The 20406-nt window shown below is 50.1% G+C and overlaps 6 protein-coding genes across 6 annotated transcripts; 3 read left to right on the top strand and 3 right to left on the bottom strand.

Annotated features, from left to right (window-relative positions):
• Nucleotides 1-770: 770 nt before the first annotated feature.
• Nucleotides 771-1919, bottom strand: BROUX77_003564 (uncharacterized protein; the record flags this gene model as incomplete). Its single annotated transcript, XM_073748229.1, has 2 exons — nucleotides 771-1359; nucleotides 1444-1919. 2 exons carry the CDS (start codon nucleotides 1917-1919, stop codon nucleotides 771-773), a joined length of 1065 nt encoding a protein of 354 aa, XP_073605989.1.
• Nucleotides 1920-3737: 1818 nt separating this feature from the next.
• On the bottom strand, nucleotides 3738-5628 carry BROUX77_003563 (uncharacterized protein; the record flags this gene model as incomplete). Its single annotated transcript, XM_073748228.1, has 3 exons — nucleotides 3738-5152; nucleotides 5230-5334; nucleotides 5517-5628. 3 exons carry the CDS (start codon nucleotides 5626-5628, stop codon nucleotides 3738-3740), a joined length of 1632 nt encoding a protein of 543 aa, XP_073605988.1.
• Nucleotides 5629-10145: 4517 nt separating this feature from the next.
• On the top strand, nucleotides 10146-11001 carry BROUX77_003562 (uncharacterized protein; the record flags this gene model as incomplete). The annotated part of the gene is made up of 3 exons (XM_073748227.1): nucleotides 10146-10262; nucleotides 10690-10921; nucleotides 10988-11001. The coding sequence occupies 3 exons, from the start codon at nucleotides 10146-10148 to the stop codon at nucleotides 10999-11001; spliced, it is 363 nt and encodes a 120-aa protein (XP_073605987.1).
• Nucleotides 11002-11638: 637 nt separating this feature from the next.
• On the bottom strand, nucleotides 11639-15327 carry BROUX77_003561 (uncharacterized protein; the record flags this gene model as incomplete). The annotated part of the gene is made up of 4 exons (XM_073748226.1): nucleotides 11639-12134; nucleotides 12336-12459; nucleotides 12546-14882; nucleotides 14943-15327. 4 exons carry the CDS (start codon nucleotides 15325-15327, stop codon nucleotides 11639-11641), a joined length of 3342 nt encoding a protein of 1113 aa, XP_073605986.1.
• A 2687-nt stretch (nucleotides 15328-18014) lies between these two features.
• Nucleotides 18015-18541, top strand: BROUX77_003560 (uncharacterized protein; the record flags this gene model as incomplete). Its single annotated transcript, XM_073748225.1, has 3 exons — nucleotides 18015-18064; nucleotides 18147-18331; nucleotides 18420-18541. 3 exons carry the CDS (start codon nucleotides 18015-18017, stop codon nucleotides 18539-18541), a joined length of 357 nt encoding a protein of 118 aa, XP_073605985.1.
• Nucleotides 18542-19313: 772 nt separating this feature from the next.
• Nucleotides 19314-20303, top strand: BROUX77_003559 (uncharacterized protein; the record flags this gene model as incomplete). The annotated part of the gene is made up of 4 exons (XM_073748224.1): nucleotides 19314-19365; nucleotides 19505-19544; nucleotides 19733-19905; nucleotides 20056-20303. The coding sequence occupies 4 exons, from the start codon at nucleotides 19314-19316 to the stop codon at nucleotides 20301-20303; spliced, it is 513 nt and encodes a 170-aa protein (XP_073605984.1).
• Nucleotides 20304-20406: the final 103 nt, after the last annotated feature.

Here is a 20406-nt window from a genome sequence, read left to right as displayed (position 1 = left end):
TGTGCAATTGGTGCTAAGTATACCTGTAACAAGTAGCAACAAAATGTTACATACTATCTGTAAATTAGTTGCATCCTCCCGGAGTGACTTGAGCCCCATGTATCCAAGTTATTTCGTATTCTCTCTCAAAGGAATTGTTTGATCATCGTCCGGCATATAACCCTAGCATTTATAATCGCTATAGGGTAGGCCATGCACATTGCGCCACGTATGTTTGCGCTTGTATTATCCAACGTCCGACGCCACATATGTGGCTCTGAATCTTGTCTTATAAAAAACTTTTAGACGCTTCAACCTCAGAGAAGTAGCTCAAACCACGAGATATCTATGACGAAGCCTTCGGGTGGAGTCAACTAGAGACCCCGCAAGGGATCCTTCTCTTTTGATTTTTTTTCTCTCGTCAGAAATGCTTTCAGAATCACAAATTCCAAACAATTCCGCCCTGCACCGCTGTTTTTCCCCCACGATGACGTCATCGACAATGGCCTGAGCTTGTTTTTTGGAAGAATAGAGTAGTGGTATTGATTGACATGCTGAGATGTGATTGTGATATAACTGGTTCGATCTGCAGCCAGTCAACCATGTTTTTTTTTTCAGGTCTGAATAGGCCGTGTAACGACGGCTTTGTTGCACCGGCTCAAGCTTGTTTCTATTGCCTCAACTGCAAGTTGCGTAAATAATGTCTATTGAATGTCTTGTTTCTATGTTGATGAATTTTTGTTATTCAGATTCATTTCTATTTTTTTTTCAATTCAAAGGACGTTGTTTCTTCACCGGTGAACTACATTAAACGGCCTCCCACCACTCGCAGACGCATCCAAGTTCGCGACCGTGAGTTCCAGCACACGGGTCCAGTACTTTTTAGACTTCCACGAAACATGCGGCGTGATCAAGATATTCTTTGCGTTCCACAGCGGATGCTCGCGCGGCAACGGCTCAGGGTCCGTGACATCCAGTGCCGCGCCGCGAAGCTTGTCCGAGTCCAGGGCCTCGATCAGCGCGTCCTGGTCAATGACGCCGCCGCGTGACACATTCGAGACAAAGGCGCGGCGGCGCGCGAGAATTTCAAACTGCTCGTGCGAGAGCAGGCGGTGTGTCGAGTCGGTCAGCGGCACGCTGACGACGAGCACGTCGAGGTCCTGCGCGAGAAAGTCGTTGACGGCGGCCTTGGTCGTGCCGTGGAACCAGCGCGCGGGGATTACGCCGTCCGGGTCGCCCTGGCCCGGTTGTGACCAGGTGGTGTCCTTGCGTGACTCGGGTGTGGAGCGCTCGCGTTGTGTAAAGGCGTATACTTCCATGCCGAGAGCCTGTGAGAGTCGGGCGACCTGGCGCCCGATGGCACCGTAGCCGAGAATACCGCTGTGTAGTTGGACAAGGCGCAGATAAGTTAGCTTTTGATGATGCCCGCGGGTGTTTTGTGTGCAAATTTCGTGGGAAACTTACATCCGGTAGCCGCAACAGTCGTCAACGTCAATGTCAAAGTGCTTCTCCCAATAGCCCTCTTTCATGTAGGCCTGGTAGCGCGGGAAGCGGCGCTGCGCCGAGAGCAGACTGCCGATAACCCACTCTCCCATCTGGACGGGCTGCACGCCGCTGGCGTTGCAAAAGACGACGTCCTTGTTCTCGTAGAGCGGGTGGCCCTTCCACTGGTCTGAGCCGGCAGACAGCAGCTGCACGAAGCGAACATTGCTGACCAGCTTGGGCGGCGGCGGGGCGTAGGTTACTAGCATGGTCACGCCGGCCCAGCTCTCAGCAGGGATCTCGGACATGGCACGCGGGGTGAGATTGTCATTCTGGATGTGTTCGAAGCGGACTTGGAAACCGGGATATTTGCTTTCAAGTCTTTCAATCCATCCTTGGGGAAGAGGCGCCGGCAGGAGCAGTAGAAGAACGTCGTTGGATAAGGGCGAAGCGGTCATGGTTGTGTGTGGAGAAGAATATGGGGGCGGTAGTGATGGTTGATGTTGTGGATGGAAGGGAATGGAATGGAACTAAGGAGCAAAGGGAAATGGGGACTTGTCAGGCCATCTTATAGATGCCGAGGCCCGGCAGGAATAGAGGGTCTTCATGGCGAGGATACATGGGCCAGTAACAGTAAGCCGTGGACTTTTGTAGTATAGACTCGCATGTAGTTCACACGGTGCCATAGGAGGGCGCTTTTCTGCATGAGATCAGCAGAATACGGAATGCCAAGGCGCCCCGAGGAAGGAGCCATATGAAGGAAAGACAAGGAAAGGAAAGGCCCAAAAAAAGGAAACAACCGCGGCGGGAAACTTCCTCGTCCTAGCGTATCACAGTGTCTCTTTTTTATCCGCCCTGCCAAAGAAAGATGTGCAACTACATGACTATACTGCGGGCATTGTATAGAGCGGAAGTTACCCCAGCCCATCCTATCCATCCCACTCCCCATCCGCCCCATATCCAGGAGAAACTGCCTGATTGAGAGGAAGAAATGGGCCTTGTGCTGTCCAGGAAAGCAATTCCTAACGGACGAATAAACGTCCGTATGTCCGGGAGGACGCACGAAGACACACACACAGAGAGAGAAAGAGAGAAAGAGCAGCAAGATGGAAGTGTGGAGCCCTGAATACACTTGTCTTTATCAGGGAGCCCGCGATCAGATCGAGTTCTCGATCCCACCCATTTTTGACATGATTCTTTTTTTTTTTTTTTTTTTTAATTTTTACTTCCGCTCCTCTCTTCCCTTGCTTATCTATCGAATCGTATGCAAATGTTTTTTAAGCCGGAAAACCATCACCCAGACCCCACTTCTCTCACATACACACGGCGCGGCCTTCTCTTGCTGCTTCGCTGTGCCGGACGGAAATACCACCGCCCTTGGGACCTGGTCCCCCATTTCGGTCTCCACCCCGGAGTGGGGCCGCCAATAGCCGCCACGTCTAAAAAACATAAAAAAAGGCAGCTGTCATCGCCGAGCATGTTTTCTTCTCGGCTTAGTTATCACGCTTAAAATGCTTGTAGTAAGAATGTATGCGTGGGTTGAGTCGAGTCGAGGAGCTGTACAATCTGATCTACCCCAGCTGTATGCATGTTGTTGGCTAGCCCTGTTTTTTTCTTGTCTTTTGATAAAAGGTCATAGGTGGTTGGCAAATGTTCGTCATTTTCTTTCTTTTTTTGACACCCAGAAAATGTGACCAGGAACAAAGAACAACCACCCCTTTTTTTGCCGACGTCACACACACACACGCGCGGTTTCTGCCCGACGATGACGTAGAGACAACTCCAACACACGTAGTATCTCCTCCATGCTTGGTATAAAAATAAGACGAGACCGTTGCCGCTCTACTTGTGTCAATCTTATCTCTCAATCTTCCTTACTTTTGCTGCTGATTCCGAAGCAAAGCGAACATGGTATATATCTCCCGAAATAGCCAAGAACCCAGAACCAGAACCCAGAAAAAAACAAACTATTAGTTATAGGAAATAAGAAGAAAAAGGCCCCGCACAGCAGTATAATGAGAAAAGAACAAGCACGGTAATTATCAACAAGACCAGAACTTCCGTGACGCAGTTATCCCGTTCCGCATCTTGATTCCGCATTGCTCCGTCACTTGGCATTACTTTTCTTTTCTTGCTTTTATCCCGCGTGGCCTGATGTTAGCCACCCCCACCCATCACCTGATGCTTTGCACTCTGTCTAAGACCCTGGGAGATGAAACGAATAGCTCCCGATAAACAGTATTTGCATCAATGTTTTGACGAAAAAAAAGGTGTCATCAAACGTTGTCCTGGCCCATTGGTTGGGACGATCTCCGCGTAGGTAAAGCCGCAGCTTCTGGTTTTGAAGGTTGTTGTACTATGGTCATGGGATCCGCTGACGGCTTTGGACTGAGAACTTTGGTCTCGGTACAGTAAACTTCCTGCACTCTGGTTTTACTGTCGCTCTTTTTGAATAAAGAGCCTAGACTCGCCCCACCAGCACCATTTCCAACCGATGAGCCGGTGATGACGTCCAACAAGTTGGTTGATTCTTCTTTCAACATCCACACAATTCCAGCAAGCAGACATATCAAGACAAAGGCTGTCAAGAAACCCGCTCCAACCTTGGATCCCAAAGAAACGGTAATGTGCTTCTTTCCATCGGTGTTGATGTCTTGACCACCAGCACTTGAATCTCCCTGGCTGGTACCTCCGGTATTGGCCGTCAGGAAGTCCGGTTGCTCGTCAATTAGGTTTGTCATAACTGCTTCTAGAGCAGACATTTGCATTCCCAGGCCGGAAGTGTTGTCGTAGGCACCGGTATACCACTTCAGACCGCAGAGGCGACCATTGTCCCCTCCAAGACACTGTTTTGCTGCAGCGACCGAAGTAGCGCGTAAGTAAGGCTTGATAGTTTCGGCAGTGTATGGGGCCCATTTGGTAACTGATGCCATCCAGCGCGTGAGATAGGCCTTGAAAGACTGTTGGTCGTAATTGCACCGGTCAACAGTCTCACAAGCTACCTCTGTCATGATGTCGTTGTTGTCGCCGCGGAAGAAGACCTCTGCACCTTTTATTAGACCATCTAAGCGACTCTTCCATATGTCGGATCCGGTAAGATTGTACATTGCGGCAACGCCATGCATAAAGACACCGTTGTTGTAGGTCCATTGGTACGGCGTCAAGGCTGCGCAGCCGTCGTGAATGTAGGCGCCGTCAAAGACATTGTAGTGGCTGTCAATGTATTGCTTCTCGAGTACCCACTCGTATGTTTTCTCCGCCCAATCTGAATACGACGTGTTGCCAGTGTAGAGGGCAAGTCGGGCCGCAATGTTGAAGAAGCACCCTTGGGAAATGGTGTTTTTGTAATCGTAACCATTGTTCCAGGTAAAGATTTGCCATCTCAAGCCACCATCACAGTGTTCAGTGTCCCATCGGGCAGCTTGTGTGTTGAAAATGGCCTGGGCAAGCGCTAACCACCCAGGCTTGTTTGGTGCAGGGGAAAATTCAAGCTCGGCTGCAGACATGACAGCCATACCCCAAAAGCCTTGGTCATCGTTTCCCTCAGTAAGAGTCTGGTTGTCTGGCATGTAGTCATTATACCTTCCGGTTTGGTGAGATAGTCCATCAATGACATCTTGGTTGTAGGTCTCGTCGCCAGTCAACTTCCAGTAATCAATCAGAACACCCATTAGGGCTCCAGCTTCCCACCCTGTATTGAAAAAAGAAGTCGGGGTTTTAGTGATTGCGCTTTTTGAGTGTTTTGTACTGGGTTTTAAATTGACTTACAGTAGTATGGCGGTCTCAAGTCACCTGGAACTCCAGGGACCTTGACATCAGCGTAAAATTGCATCATGTCAGCTGCCATGTCCTTCGCTACGGACTTGATATTTGCTATTGTGTAAAGACAACCATGTTAGAAAGCTGCTTCATAGAGTTGTGTTGTTGCAATGTTACAAGGGTCGATTTCCAAAAACACGAAGGATGGGTGTTTCTTGTAGTTCCGGTAATTAAAGAAACACTGCAGCGGAGAGAGTTGCCCTGCAAGTCGGGAGTTGGGGAATGATGGCACTTACAGGAGTCGTCTGGTTGAAGATCGTAGGCGGCGGTTGTGCCTAATGTGGAAGAAGCAGCGAGGAATGTGACAATGGACCTTAAAAGTCCTCGTCTATGTGGTGGTGATGACATTGTGGATTTCGTCTTGTTCGAAATATTGTATCTCGACAGAGAGAATTGTAGCCGAAAAGACAATGGAAGCCAAGGGGCCAAACGAAGGACACAAATTGAAGGGCCTGTACAAGAGATAAAAGCAAGCGATTGGAAGAATAGAGAGAGTTTCAATTGTATGAAAAGAAGACAGAAATAACGAGCAAAAGGTTGGTGAAGAGATTAATGATGACCGAACCAAGAACGAGTGCGTGATTTCTGAAGACTTGTCTGTCCTGTCAGCTAACTATTCACACAGAATAGCTAGCACGGCAGCATAAGAGTGAGACAGCGGGGCAAACGGTCAACGGAGGCGACTTTTCTTTTCCGGTCGTTTTTGGTGCTGACGGGTGTCGCGGTAGGGAGAAGAGCGTCGGGATAGCTTGAATTCGGAAGACACAGCTGGGCTGTTGAGTGGAAAAGATGCGGCAGCAGGGCTGATTATACGTGCTTCGTAGAAACCATGATTTTGGGCAATGGGTATCGGTATGTGTTGTTGGCTTTCCGGCGGGGAAATTAGACGATCCCAATCAGACTGAAGCCAGTAGGCCGAAATACAACTGTCGGTAACGAAGGAGCAAAGCTAGAAAGAATGTGTAATAGTGGTGATACTAGTACAAAGTCTCCAAACGTCAATGGTGAGTTCAAGCGGACAAGGACAACAAATCAAGTAAAGATTCCACGAAAACAATAACAAGTAATTAAGAAGAGAATATTAGGATGACAACGACATATAATAATTAAATAAAGTGGGAGAAGCGAAAAGAACAAGAAAAAAAGCCCAAACCGGCGGTCTGGCGTGGCGGCGCTGGCTAGCGAATCAAACAATCGATGGCCGGCTAAAGATTAGTGTAAAAGAGCGATAAACCCACGGGCAAACGATAATGAAGAAAGGGAAAAAGATGCAAAGAGATGAAGAAGAAGCCACTGCAGTTATGGGCGAGAATGCAAATGCATCTAACGGGATGGCTTGACCGGACATGAAGCTTCTGTATATTGCAGTTTCCTCTTTGACCTTGGCCCCCGTTGTGGACGCCGGTTCTGGAAAGCGAGGCAAACACTGACTGAATGTGGGAGGGCCGAGGACCTTGAGAGCCTAGATATCCAGGTAAGGCAGGAGCACGGTTCGAATGGAGGTAGGAACCTTCGTCACACACATGCACACAGATATATAGTCATGTATGTATGTATGTACATACATGCGTATTCGTACACGGGTCGAGGGCAGGAGAGGCGAGAAGCAGAAGGCAATTGCTAAAGACGCGGCTGGCAGGGCTGAGATTGGCCTCTCTCGGATTTTGAGGCTTCGGTTGTACTTCCACGGGGTTTTTTTTACAAAATATCACCACCACCACCCATTGATACAGCTGTCAGGTGTCAATGTTTGAGTTTGTTTGGGCAGTAGTGGTTCGTGTGCGGCACAACATGAGGGAGACCCACCCGCTGTGGATCGAAGATCGGAGATCTTTGGCGACTATTCCCAGCAAAGCGCTAGAGGGAAGACATGTGTGTGATATTTTCAGCTCTGGTCCTCCGGGATACCAACCCAGCTATTCATTCGCTCAACCCCAAGCTCGTCTTGCATGACTCGATGAAGAAAAGCCGGAATGCAAGCAACTTTTCTGGCCGCTTTCTGTCCGTCAATAGCACAAGTCTGTACGAACAGACGCCAGGATGAGCATTGGCAATGAAGTCGGGACTGCATTGAGAACAAACAGAGAGCGCATAAAACGAGAGAGTTTATATATACAGGTACGTAAAAAGTAACGCATCTTGGCCAATGCACCAACGACACACGTGCATTATGCAGAGTCCATCCATATTCATGTGTAAAAGTATAGTCAACTACAAGCACAAACACAAATAGTATGTAGCTAGATATATACTCCCACGTCATTGTGCTTGCTGTGGGCCTGGTGTCTGCATGTTACAAGACCTTGCCGGGGGCCCGTTGTTTTGCCCAAGAGTGCCGTCGTTTTTGTTATGCAGGTAGTCTATTTAACCTTCAAGAGACTGGTGTAGTGCGGCTTTCTGCTTGGTTCCCTAGTCCCATCGTCAAGGGCTTGGCACCACAAAACAGGCCGGCCCTGTCTTGGCTCAACCCTGAGCCAAACGTCAGTGTACGCATGTATAAAAGTGCCACAAGGAAAAGGGAGGCGTATGTTGAGACAACGACATGAGGCCAGGATTAAGCCTCCCTTGAACTCTGTTTGCATCTCGTCACGATACTTCCTACCAAAGGACTGAAAGCGATGCTTGGAACACGGCGGAAGCAAAGAAACAACCGGATAAAAGCGAAGACGGACTAAACATGTGCGTATTCATTGCAAGAATATCGGTATGCGTGCGATTTAAGTTGCCAGAGACACGCATTGGCAAGACATTGGCCGACGCAGCGGGTATTTCTGTCATCGTCTGTCCCGATAAATGCAAATGCAGTTCTGTGCTGAGGCCCGGGGGCAGGGCTGAGGGAAAACGTGGGCCGGTGAATGTCTGTTGGATACAAGGGTAACTAATGATACAAATTCTAGCGCCCAGCGGAACGCGGTTGGCGGTTAACGGATGGGATGGTAGTTTCTATACAAGGGTTAGACGGGACTTACGGCAGAATAACCCTAGGCTTCGAGAACCAGATTATGGGGATTGGGCGCAAAAGTGCGTGCACATACGAGAAGTTAGGTGGGGTCAGCTCAATTTTGCAGGACATCCAAGAAGGAATTGCACATGAATGAGGGTTCGCTTTCCTCGGGAGTCCGTTTTTAGTTTCTTTGAGGAAAATAATGCTCTAATACAGTGGCAGCATCTATCTTAGAAAACCAACTACTCCGGAAAAGACTTGTCAAGTCCATTCGTGATACGGCTCAAAGCCGGAATAGGGTGGCGGTTTGTGGGGTTCCAGGTTGTGGCGCGCCAACAGACATACGCAACTACTACAAGGTGATAGTGCAGCTGCCTTGCGGTGCGGTGCAATGCAACACGTAATCTCGAGGGGAAGGAAGGATGGCGGGCAGTTGCCCAAGTATTGTCTTTCACATGCTAGGTTTCAAAACAAGGTGCAAAAAAAAAGGATTATCCTGTACTTTTTTATTCAACGTGCTGTCAATGTACCAAGATCACAGACCCAAGAACCAACCAACAACCCATCAGGTGTTGTTTGTGTTTGAAGTTGTGCCTCATAAGGGCGTCAGAGTTGTTTGGAGGGTTGGTGTTTAGTTTTGCAGACACTGACGAATGTTTCACCACGACAACAGGTCCGCAGATCTGCCCATACATACATACATACATACATATGTACTTAAGTCCTTGTAACTAGCCAGTTGGTTGGTGGCGTGAAAGCCACGGGCGAGACCGCCGGAGAAGAGAAGAGAAAAGTTGCCTTGTTGAATGGTTGGATGATGCGAGTGACTTGTGGTACTTGGTACTTGCGCATGTGAGTGTCGCCTGTACGGAACAGCAGGGAACTCAAAAAAAAAAAGGCGAACAAAGCCACAACAGTCAAAGGCAAAGCACACATGCACCGAAAAAGACGTTCGATTGCCCCGAAATCCAGCAAACTCCGATGCCTAAAAGAGACTTCAAAAGACGACGTAAATATATATGCTTGTTAAAGAAAGAACATGCAAAAAGAAAAAAGGACGGACACAAAAAGATCATCTCGCTGCGCCGCTTCGGCACGTGATTCCAGAAGCCTGCCTGCCCCGACTTTGCCACACCCCGCACTGTCGTGCACTGTGGCAACGATGGCAAAAGCCCGTGTTGCTGCCTTGTTGGTACAGTGCGGAGGCCCGCAGATCTGCGGCAATGCGCACAGTATGTTGGGGCTTTTTTTCTTTTTCTTTTTTCTTCCCAGCCTTCCATTCTTGCTGGCAGTGTTGGGGTCTCCCTAAGAGGCCGGTTGCCGCTGATGGCCACTGTAGCTACAGGGCATCTCCAGGGCGCCTGCAGGCACTTGGGCGCCTAAACAGCCAAGCCCGGCGGTGCTGTCAGCGGGTCAGTGGGGTACGTGAGCCCACCACAGCACAGCCCAGTCCATTCCAGCAAGACTTTAAGACATGGCCGAGTCCCCCAGGCTTGGAGGCTGCTCGATTCTCCTCTTCTCCTCCTCTCGGCTCATCTTTCTTCGATTATTATTTTGCTCTTTATCCATCGGAAGCATCGCCATCGCCATCATCATCACTTGGTGCCAATTTCCATCTGTCAGCCATCCACCGAATTACCGCGACATCCCCAGAAGCCCTACAGACTTTGTCTCTCGCGCGCTTTGATTCCAGTAGCCGCTCGCCTGCGCTTTAGAGCTTGTCCAGGCCTCTCTTTGTTTCTCTTATTTCGCTCCCAGGCACACCTCAGCCACAGCCAGCATCCCAGGCTAGTTCTTGGACACTAAAACTCGGCTGCCCCCCCGCCTTTTCCCGCTTCTCCGCTCGAGCTCCATCATCGCCGGCCTCATCACCGCCTCTCCAGCCAACCCATCTCACCACCACAAACCACAACCGCCCATCATGCCCGAGCATCAAGACGCGCCCTACGACCCTTACATTCCCAGCGGCGGCAAGGCTGCCGGCTCCAACGCTCAGAATGCCAACAACGGGGATCCTCGCACGCAGGCTCTCCAAGCTGTAAGTTTCTACCCTACCCCTCTTTGATGTCGAGCGACGGCCACGAAACACCTCGCCTTGGAACGGGCGGAGCACGAGATCCGCTTGGCGTGTTCTAACCGAGCCAACCTGCCCGTGTCGGCAGCGGCTGCGCTATTTGGCGGCTGGCTGGTGAGCACCACTCCCCAACCAAGGCCGGCATCTCGGGACACCAGAATCGCAGGGAGCCAGCCCACCAGTGGCTGCGCTGCCTTTTCTACTCTTGGATCTCCAGATGTGCGGGGGAACAATGTGCTCGTCTTCCGCCTCTTCCGCGATAGTTGCCACTGCTTGCTCCGACGTCTTGGCCCAGCCTGCTTGCTGCTCTGCTGTCATCATCTCCCAACCTCGCCCCCCGCAATTTGCCTTTAACGACCCTGCTAACACCTCTCCTCTCCCTCCGTTGCAGCAAATCGACGACACCGTCAATGTCATGAAGCAGAACATCCACCTAGCCACCCAGCGTGGTGAGCGCATGGACTCTCTGCAGGACAAGACGGACAACCTGGCACACTCCACACACAGCTTCCGCCGCGGCGCCAACCGCGTCCGCAAGCAGATGTGGTGGAAGAACATGAAGATGCGCATATGGATTGGTGTCGGCATTCTGATCTTGATTGCCATCATTGTCGTGTCTGTTGGTACGTGGCAGCCCGTGATCATCTCTCCCTCCGCGACCAAACCCGTGTACTAACATCAATTTCCAGTCGTCTCCAAGTAAATGGCAGCTGAACAACGCCGCCTGCGACTGTCTCGTTTCCCCCCGCCCTGTCTCTCTCCTCGATTCCTATACCTTCTGGCCTGTTGTCATTCGTTCATTCCCTCCGTTTTCTTGCCCATCTTGTTCTGCTGTCTCAACATCTCCTCCCCAAACGACTGCTGCTCCCTACGACCATGGACCATGATCTTGCTCTGCCTTGCGTTGCTCGATTCCTCTGCTTTTTTTGTTGTTCTCCCTACCGTCTTCCTTGAATGTCCGTCCCCTTTCTCCTTCTTTTTCTTAACGACCCAGTAACGTTCTTGCTTTTTCTTCCTTGCTTCTCGGCATCCACGTCTTCCTCATCGCGATGGATTTTGCTCGCAATGTCTGTAAACGTGAATTCAATCCACTCAATTTTCCTACCACGTACAACTATACTGTCATTTTTTTGTGCATGATTCGTAGACTGCCATGCTCGCAATTTGCTAAATGAATTCGTTTTTCCTCGTATGTGATAGCTATGATAAAGTAAGACATAAAACATGGATACATCCTGCCCTGCCCGGTTTACCATTCTCTCTTGCTACCCTCCTTCAGATTTCCCCTCTGTCCTTTGTCATGTCTACCCCCACCCCCTCTCCCCTCCGTGAACTCATTCCTAGCCACCAACTCCCCGATTCCACAGCGCCTGTCCAATCAGGTTTTGCCTCTCCGCTACCCCCGCTGTGTCTACCGACTCAGCGAACGACACCATCGTGTTGCCCTCACCGTCATCTTCGTACTCTGCAAAATCAACCACTGGCGCAAACGCGTCTACATCTGCCAGGCCACGACTAAGTCGCCAGTTCGCATAGTAATCTGGCTCGTCCTTTTGAATCGGCTGGTGGTACTGGCGCTCTTGCACCGCACTTTCCACTGCTAGCTTGCGCTCGAGATCCATTTCCAGCTCCATTCCCTGCGTCATCTCGCGCTTGCGTGCAATTTCCATGCGCAGGCTGCGCCGGTCGCTGGGGCCCCTCGATGCAATTCGCCCGAGAATCCCGAGTGGACTCGTGCTTAACTTTCGCCGCGGCACAAACGATGGCAGATTGCCCATGCTTAAGCTGCTAGTGAGACTATTGCCTATGTTTTTGAGGATCCCGTTGCTACTGGAACTGGAATTTGGGCGGCTGAGAAAAGTCTGTTCTGCAAAGGATGTCCTTTTACTTTTAGAATCGGATGTGCCCAGCGACGCACTGCGCAATGATGACGAAGGCGTGAGTCTGAGACTTCGTGTAACAGAAAGAGAAAAAGCCTTTGACAGCGTTTGTTTGAGCGAAGTGGTACTATTGTTCACGTTCTACATGAGACTGCACTCGCCTTCATTTGCCTGCTGGTTGCCCATATTGGATCGAGAAATTCGTTCACGTTGACGAGGGCCAGATTTGCCCGCTCGCTTGAGATCTTCGAGACGTTCACGTGCTTTGGGGAAATCTTGGGCTAAAAGGAGAGGAAAAGAGAGTCGTTAGCAAGTCGTGTAATCCAATTGATAAAAGCATGGTAGTCAATGAAATAGCAAAACTCACCTGCAGCGCGCCAATACCAGCGCTTGGCATCCTCCATATTTGCCGGGACGCCAATACCAACTTCTGTAAAGTAACCCATGGCATATTCCGCCTTTGCCAGACCCGCCATGGCAGCCTTACGTGCCCATAGGTACGCCTCCGTGTCGCTTTGGCCGAGAACACCATCGGAGCCGGTTAAATACCAACCACTAAGGGCCAGCTCAGATTGGTGCTCTTCCTGCTGTGCAGCCTTGGAATACCACATGATGCTTTGACGCGGATCGATGGGACAATTCAAAAGACCATATTCGTACGCACATCCGAGTCTAAATTGCGAGAATTTGTAGCCAAGGTCTGCTGCTTGTTTGAAAAGAGAAGAAGCATAAGCTTCATCACGGGCGATGGAGTCGTTGGGGCCCGGGTTTTCGTAAAGCAAACCTAGCTCATGAAGCGCATGAGGGTTCTCGGCATCAGCACGTTCGGCAGCACGTTTGAGCCAGCGAACAGCCTCACGGGAATCTTTGTTTTGCCCCAAAAGGCCCTTAAGCATGATCATGCCAACCTTATACATGGCAGGAGTATCCCCCAGCGTGGCAGCTCTATTGTACCATTGCATAGCCTTGAGAGGATCTTTACGAGTGCCACCGCCATCCTCGTGGCCAATCTCGCAACAGACTGCAGTACGATACGCAGCTGCACCATGCCCAAGTTTAGCGGCGGACTGGTACAAGGTGAAGGCCTCCTTGTTGTCTGGTTCGCCGCCCCAAAGCCCACGACCATGGCAGTCAGCCAAGAAAAACATGGCTTCAGAATTTTGTCCGCTATTTGCCAACTTCTTGAGGACTTTGTGTGCATCCGTAAGAAATCGATCCCGTGATCTTGTCTTGGATTTCAAATCAGGTATCGTTGCAACTAGTACGTCAGATGCTTCAACTAGACGTTTCGCAAATTTGAGACCAGTTGCTTGATCATTCGGATCTGCCTTCACCATACCTCGCAACCTCTCAAGTTCGTCGGCCGTGACAGGAACTACAGGCTCCTTGGTAGGGGCTTTTGATGTAGTAGAAGGGGCAGATACCTGCTGCTGCATGTGCTGTTGGAGATTCATTTGTGGGGTTGGCTGCACGACTCCGGGTATAGGACCGCCGCCATAGTTTCTCACCGGCACAGGCTTATTGTCTACATTGACCATCGATCCATTCATGAGACCAGGGCGCATAGGAACAGGGTGAGGGTTTTGTCCACCACCAGACTGCCGATTTGGGATGGGATTACCGGGGTAGCCGCCAGGACCGGGGCCAGGCCCATTTTGATGTTGAGCAGGAGGACCCGGTGGACCCGGTGGACCCGGGGGTCCTTGTGAAAAGGCCCGGAAGTTTTGCGGCATTGGTGGTACTTCGCCGGGGATTTCGGCAGGATTACGCAGATTTGGCTGAGATTTGGTGCGGTTGAGATTATGGGGCATCTGCATTGAGTTGTCCATGCTTCCATTAGGATGCATCGGAGTAGGTCCGTAACCGTTCGGAGGTGGACCAGCTCCATATGGAGCTGGTGTAGGTCCATTTCCTTGACCCCTAGGAATTGGGCGAGCTTGCATTGGGCCTGTGCCCATATTCATACCCATGCCTCTTCCATCACCCGGTCCCATATTACTCATTTGAGTGCTAAATTCCGGGTTGCTCATGCGGACGTTGCCATAGTAGCTGTCAATGGCGTCATCGAACTGCCCATACCCAGAGTTTTGTTGTTCGAAGCCTCCGTTTGGGGGGCCTTGAGATGGTCCCTGTCCGGGGTACATGCGCTGTGGAGGAGGTCTATGGCCCTGAGCAGTAGAAGGTCTAGGAGGGCCCATATGTCCCATAGGTGCATTCATGGGACTGGGACCACCCATAGGCCTCCCCATAGGTCCTCCCATGGGGCCCATTCGGCCGCCACCACCATTGCCACCCATGCTCATGCCATTCATTCGTTGCTGGGGATGAGGCATCCCTCTTTGCGGTGGTGGTCTCTGTTGTTGCATTCCATCATTGATTGGCATCGTCATAGTTCGTGCCGGTCCGTTGAAATCGTATGGGCCCTTTCCTAAATCGGTTGGAAGAGTCAGGTCGGCGTTGATATCTACATCGTCATCAAATCCTGAGCTATCTGGACGGCCTCCACCTTGCCGACCACCGCGACCAAAGCCGCCGCCTCTCTTCTGACGACCGCCGTTGTCGTCCAGGGCCATATTATTCATTTTGGCCAAGATGTGATTTTCGGTGTCCATATCTGTTCGTCGAGATTGGCCGGGAAGGGCTGGAAAGGCACCACCGAAACCGAAGCCTCCGTTGAGGGGGGGACTGTCACTTGAAGCTGGGACTAGATGAATATGTTTAGTGTGTTTTCCTCTTGATTAAATCGAAGTATTCAATGCCTTACTGTAGGGACCCGCAGTAGCAGAACGCTGAAGCGGTCGAGGGGCGTCATCGGGGCCTCCAAAGCTACCAGGACCGCCCCTTCCACCTCCATATTGACCATTGGGGGGGCCTGGACGCTGCATCATTCCACCGGGACCAGGAGGACCACCACGGCCATCCTGATAGCCCATCATGGGCTGTCTGCCAAAGTCCTGTGAACCTCCGTGTGCGCCTTGTTGATGATAGGGACCCTGATTATAGCCTCCGGCTGGCGGGCCGTTGTTGTAATACTGTGCCTGGGACGGCGCTCCTTGTTGCATAGTGTTTGCTCGCACTATGCCAGGGCCAACTTCCGGAGGGCCAGGGGTAGGTCCCGGGGCACCAGGATATCCACCATTGTATGCCATATGAAGTCGGAGTTGTGTGGGTGTGTTATGTCGCGTATTGTCAAATGAAAAGTAGAGATATTTGGGCGGTTAAAGTGATTCCAGCAAGAGAAGTGGTTGTTAATGTCGAGCAGTGGGAGGAGGGTCTCCTCAAATACCAAGCTTCCTGAGTAAGGTGTTTCAGCTGGTTCTATCAATCGAATGAAAAAGCCGAATGGATGGTAGTGTCGTGCTGGACAACCGAGACTATTCTCAGGAGTCAGGTGTTGAAAGATACAAACAACCCTTTATAGGGAAACAAAGCTCCTTAAACAGTAAAATGGTAGGTGCGATCTTTTGGAAGATGATGGCAAAATTAACAAGATCGGTGCGCCAAAAGTGGAAGTATGACAGTCAAAATAGCGAAGCAAGGTGCGGCGCAGTAAGAATTTCTAGCTGGAAATAAACATGTATGAGGGTTCCGGCGCCAAAATGGGTTAAGGGGACTCCCAAGAAAGTATCGTCAGCTGCAATTTCGAGATTGGATCTATTCTGCTGGGAGAAATGGCGATTACAGCTTGGCAGAGCGGTATCGCAAAAACTTGAGGGATAGATGTGTCGAGAAAGGGCGGATAACTGATTAGATGGCAGAGAGATTTGGTCTAACGTGGACGGCCCGAAGCGGTATATGAACCAGGCCAAAAAAGCGAGTGCAGCAGCAAAAGGAAAAAGAGAAACACCTGTAGCGGTTAAGCTGGAGCTGAAGCTGAATGCTGCAGCAGTCTTAGAGAAAACCAAAGCCCAGCTTGTGATCACCTGCAAAGGTCAAAGACGGAACAAAGAAGGCCAGAAAATGAAAATTAGGAGTAAGGAGAGAATAGAATGGCTCCAAAAGCTGGCGGGGAAAAAGCTCGGAATAACGGTCCCACTTGATACAAGTTGGAAAGTTGGGCAAGGAAAGAACGTGTCGTAATCAGCAAAGATCAAACAAAAATAGGCTCCAACGCAAATGAAGCTATTGCCGTGTCTCGAAAGAAGAGGGCGCAACAGCCCCTTGAGAGAGCGCAGAAGTCGTTCAAGGAGAGGAAAGTCGCCAAAAGACAAACGCAAGCTGCAATATGAAGCGACAGTTGCCGATTCCGTCCGTACGTATGTATGTATGTACATATGTATGTAAAACTAGATGTAGTAGCTGCTGATAAGATGGGCGGGAAAAGCAATAACTACAGCGTGGTGGAATGGGGAAATGGGGAAAGGGCAAACGGGCTTGGCGGGGAAGGCTTAAGTAGTAACTGCATACAGAATAGAGAAGGAAGCAAGGGAAGGAGTCTCATACAGGAAAGCGCCAGGTGCAAGGGACATCAAACAGTGGCCAGTGGTTGACACACTGGACGACAGCGGGAAATAGCATCCACAACCAACAGCCTACATGCACTTTGTTCTTATATCACTATTCTGTATAGCTGACCCGTCTATGTCCAGCCAGCCAATCACTGTGGCCCTCAAAACAGCAAGACACATTGCTTGATGTGTGCATATTGCCCAAGTTTACCTTCCCTTCTCGCCCGTGGCCAGCCAACCAGTATGGATAGGTCCATCCAGATATGGACTTGTCGTGACATTTCCGCATACGTAATGCAACTCCAGGCCGGACCTACTGGCTCTTTGATCGCCAGAAGTACCTAGCTACCGAAACTTCCATTAATGAGGACTCGCCGATTATATTGCAAGCTTTAGCATTATGGCTGCCACGTATCATTCGGTAAACTACTTGCCAGCCTAACCAGATTGAATTTGACCTAGATGAGTAGTTTGTTAGCACCAAAGATTCCCAACAATGTTCTGGCCGTCACAAATAACTCTTAGCGCAATCAAGCCGCCAGGGGCATCTCCCTCTGCATTTTTGCTCCGTTTCACACCACACTCGGCGCGTTTTTAGGCAGCCAAGCGCATTGATCTCGCAGTGCATACCTTCTTTCATTGGCTTGAGGCACGAAAACTACAAGTCCCAGGTCGGAACTTTGGGTTTCATCTCGCCGCGAAACCCTAACCCAGGTGTTGCTGGTCATTTCGTCGCAACTCTGCCTCGTCAATATGGTTGTTAAATGAGGTATGCCTAGTCAGCCTTACCTACATCTTCCCCCCCTCCGTCCGAGTTTCAGGCTATCTAGTTGTTAAGCGCGTCCATATGTTTATTTTGCAAGGTACATAAGACAAGACCAGCCTCTTCGGCTGACCCTAGATTGTACATTTCCTGCTTTAACCTTGTTGTCTTGCGTATGTACACCATTAGGATTCCGTTCATCTATTACCAACTATGTCTTCTACCCTCTGGATCTCCAAATTGTATCAACATATTTCACTATGATCATGTGCTTGCATGCTATTCTACGCAAGCTTTACTTGTAGCCAAAACATAGTTAGCTAGTTAGTTAGTTAGTTATACAAATTGATACTTCGCATCTGTAGACCAATGTCGTAGTCCATCCCTAGCCAATTAGACGCAAGCTTAGGTTTCACAAAGGCTCTGGTGGCGTCTGACCGGCAGAATCCTCACCGCCTTCTACCTCCAAAGTCGCTAATCATCTTTGTTGTATTGGAAAGACGCCAACCTCAATATTGATAGTCACCGACAAAGCTCGCCAATTCAACTCTCAGTCGTCCAAAGCGATATAGATTGAGAAGCGTATTTCTGCTTGTACCCAGCCTGCAATATTTGACTCACAAACATGGCCAAAAAGCCAATCAACTGGATGCTCTGGGGCAAGGTCCTAACTGCGTAAGAATTCTTCCTGGCATTGGTCTTCTCTCCGGGACAACATAAAGAACCAACCCATATTCTAACTGAAGTATTTTCTTAGTGGCGCAACTATCAGCATCGGTGGACCCCTGCTTACCATGTACCTGAGTCCCAGTGAAGAGGAAATCTTCAAGCGGTACAACCCCGACCTACAAAGACGAAGCTTGGCCGAACGCCACACCCGAGAGCAAGAATTTGACGAATTTGTGACGCGGCTTAAAGCATACTCTAAATCTGACAAGCCCAGTATGCACCCTACATCAATATTTACTGATGACACCCAAACTATGCCATTGGGCATGACACAACAAACATGTGCTAACATATCAAACAGTTTGGGCTGTCATGGATGAAGAAGAGAAACTCCGCAAGGCCAACACTCTGAAGAACGCTAAGGAGGCTGAAGCCCGGGCCCAGGCCCAGAAGGACGCCATGCGGAAGGAATCTGGCCTATAAGAACAACTCTTTACCAGCGACAGATATCGTGAAGGCAGCGGAACTGATGTGGTGGGTTCGCATGTGTATGATTATGTATGGTAGTTTTCTTGGACTATATCGAGCGGGAGTAGTGTCTACTGCGCTCTGGCGTTTAGGTTGTTTCTATTCATTTGAGTCTTAAACAAATTGAAATGCTTGTGTAAACCCTCAGGTAGTGAGTGGTGTGGTCCAAATTATTTCAAATGTTATTGATATGCACTTTGGATGTTGTTAGGGTCTACAGTCTCCAGGGTCTGCAGAGACCCGGAGTATCGTCGGTAGATTCGCACGTGACGCACTTTTGGGATGCCTTCATAGTTATGGCCCGGACCGAGCCCGATTTGGCCTACCAAAAGTCTGCTTGATGCGCACAAATGTGAACCCAGAGCGACCCAGCTGGCCCAGAAAGTATCCCCGCCGGCTTTTTGCCCCATCGTTGCTTGAGCTTTGAGTCTAAGCCTGCTGCTAATACGGCCATCTCGATTCTTCTCTCCGCCTTCTCTTTTGCTTTGTGTCTAGTCAGAAGCAGCTTTGGTAAGTTTTTTTTTCCCGCCCGTCCAGCCTTCTCCCTTGTTGCTTGATACCCCTCGTCTCTCTTTTTTTTTTGGCGTGTCTTTTCTTGCTAGTGCTCCATTTCTATTTCTACCTTCTTCCGAGTTGTGTATGTACTGACGTCGACTTTCTTCCTCTTGGAACCTGCAGCCCTTTCTCTTTTCTTCTTTTTTTCTCCCCATATCACATACTGCCCATCATGGCCGACGTTCAGGAGCGTCTCAAGAAGCTCGGTGCTACCGCCCGTACCGGTAAGTCTCTACCCAGTCCTCACTTTGTCGGTGACGGAGCATTCTCTACAATCAAGTCGTGATGCTCCCGTTCCAACCGTCCTCCAAAGTACGACTTCATTGTTGTGTATCGTGTGTATTAACTTGTTGTGTGCCGTAGGGTATGTTTCCTATCCCAAAATGCCCACCATTTCACTTTAGTCGACGACCTGTCTTACCCCAGCCCCTCTTTTCCATCTTCGATTACAAGTAAAACCAACGACACACATAATGGCGGCATATCAATTTGTGCCATTGGACCCCAGCACTGCAATTCGAATTCTCTCCGCCATTGTGATTCTCTGGCAATGAAATATGTGGTCTGGTTCTGACAATTGTTCCTGTATAGTGGCAAGGGAACTCCCCGGAGAAAGGCGAAGCGCACCCCCCAGCGCTCCGGTGCCGATGACCACAAGCTTCAGGCTACCCTGAAGAAGCTGAACACCCAGCCCATCCCCAACATTGAGGAGGTCAACATGTTCAAGTCTGACGGCAACGTCATTCACTTCAACCAGGCCCGCGGTATGTGATATCCCATTTTCGTTGAGCCAATGGTTCACACGAACCATGGTGCCCCGCTCCTCAATTTTCGACCCCTGTTCTTTCAGGCCATTATAGGATGGACGAGGGCTTTTTTCCTACCAGATCCAAGTTGCTAACAAAATATTTCAGTCCACGCCGCCGTCCCCTCCAACACTTTCGCCATCTACGGTGCTGGTCAGGAAAAGGAGCTCACTGATCTCGTTCCTGGCATCCTGAACCAGCTGGGTCCCGACTCTCTGGCTTCTCTGCGCAAGCTCGCCGAGAGCTACCAGCAGATGCAGCGTGCCAAGGGCGAGGGCGAGGCTGAGGGTGAGGATGAGGACGAGGATATCCCCGAGCTGGTCGAGGGCGAGAACTTCGAGTCCAAGGTCGAGTAAGCCATCCATTTGATTGGATAAACATAAAAAAATATAAAAGGCATACTCAAATTTCCTTCTTCTTTTCGTTCCCAAAACGGTTCTTTATGTATACAAAAGGGTT

Source organism: Berkeleyomyces rouxiae (genome assembly GCF_048999995.1).
Source record: "Berkeleyomyces rouxiae strain 22BRR77 chromosome Unknown BrBRR77_ptg000003l, whole genome shotgun sequence".
Classification (NCBI taxonomy): Eukaryota; Fungi; Ascomycota; class Sordariomycetes; order Microascales; family Ceratocystidaceae; genus Berkeleyomyces; species Berkeleyomyces rouxiae.
This window is presented reverse-complemented; position numbering and strand designations above follow the sequence as displayed.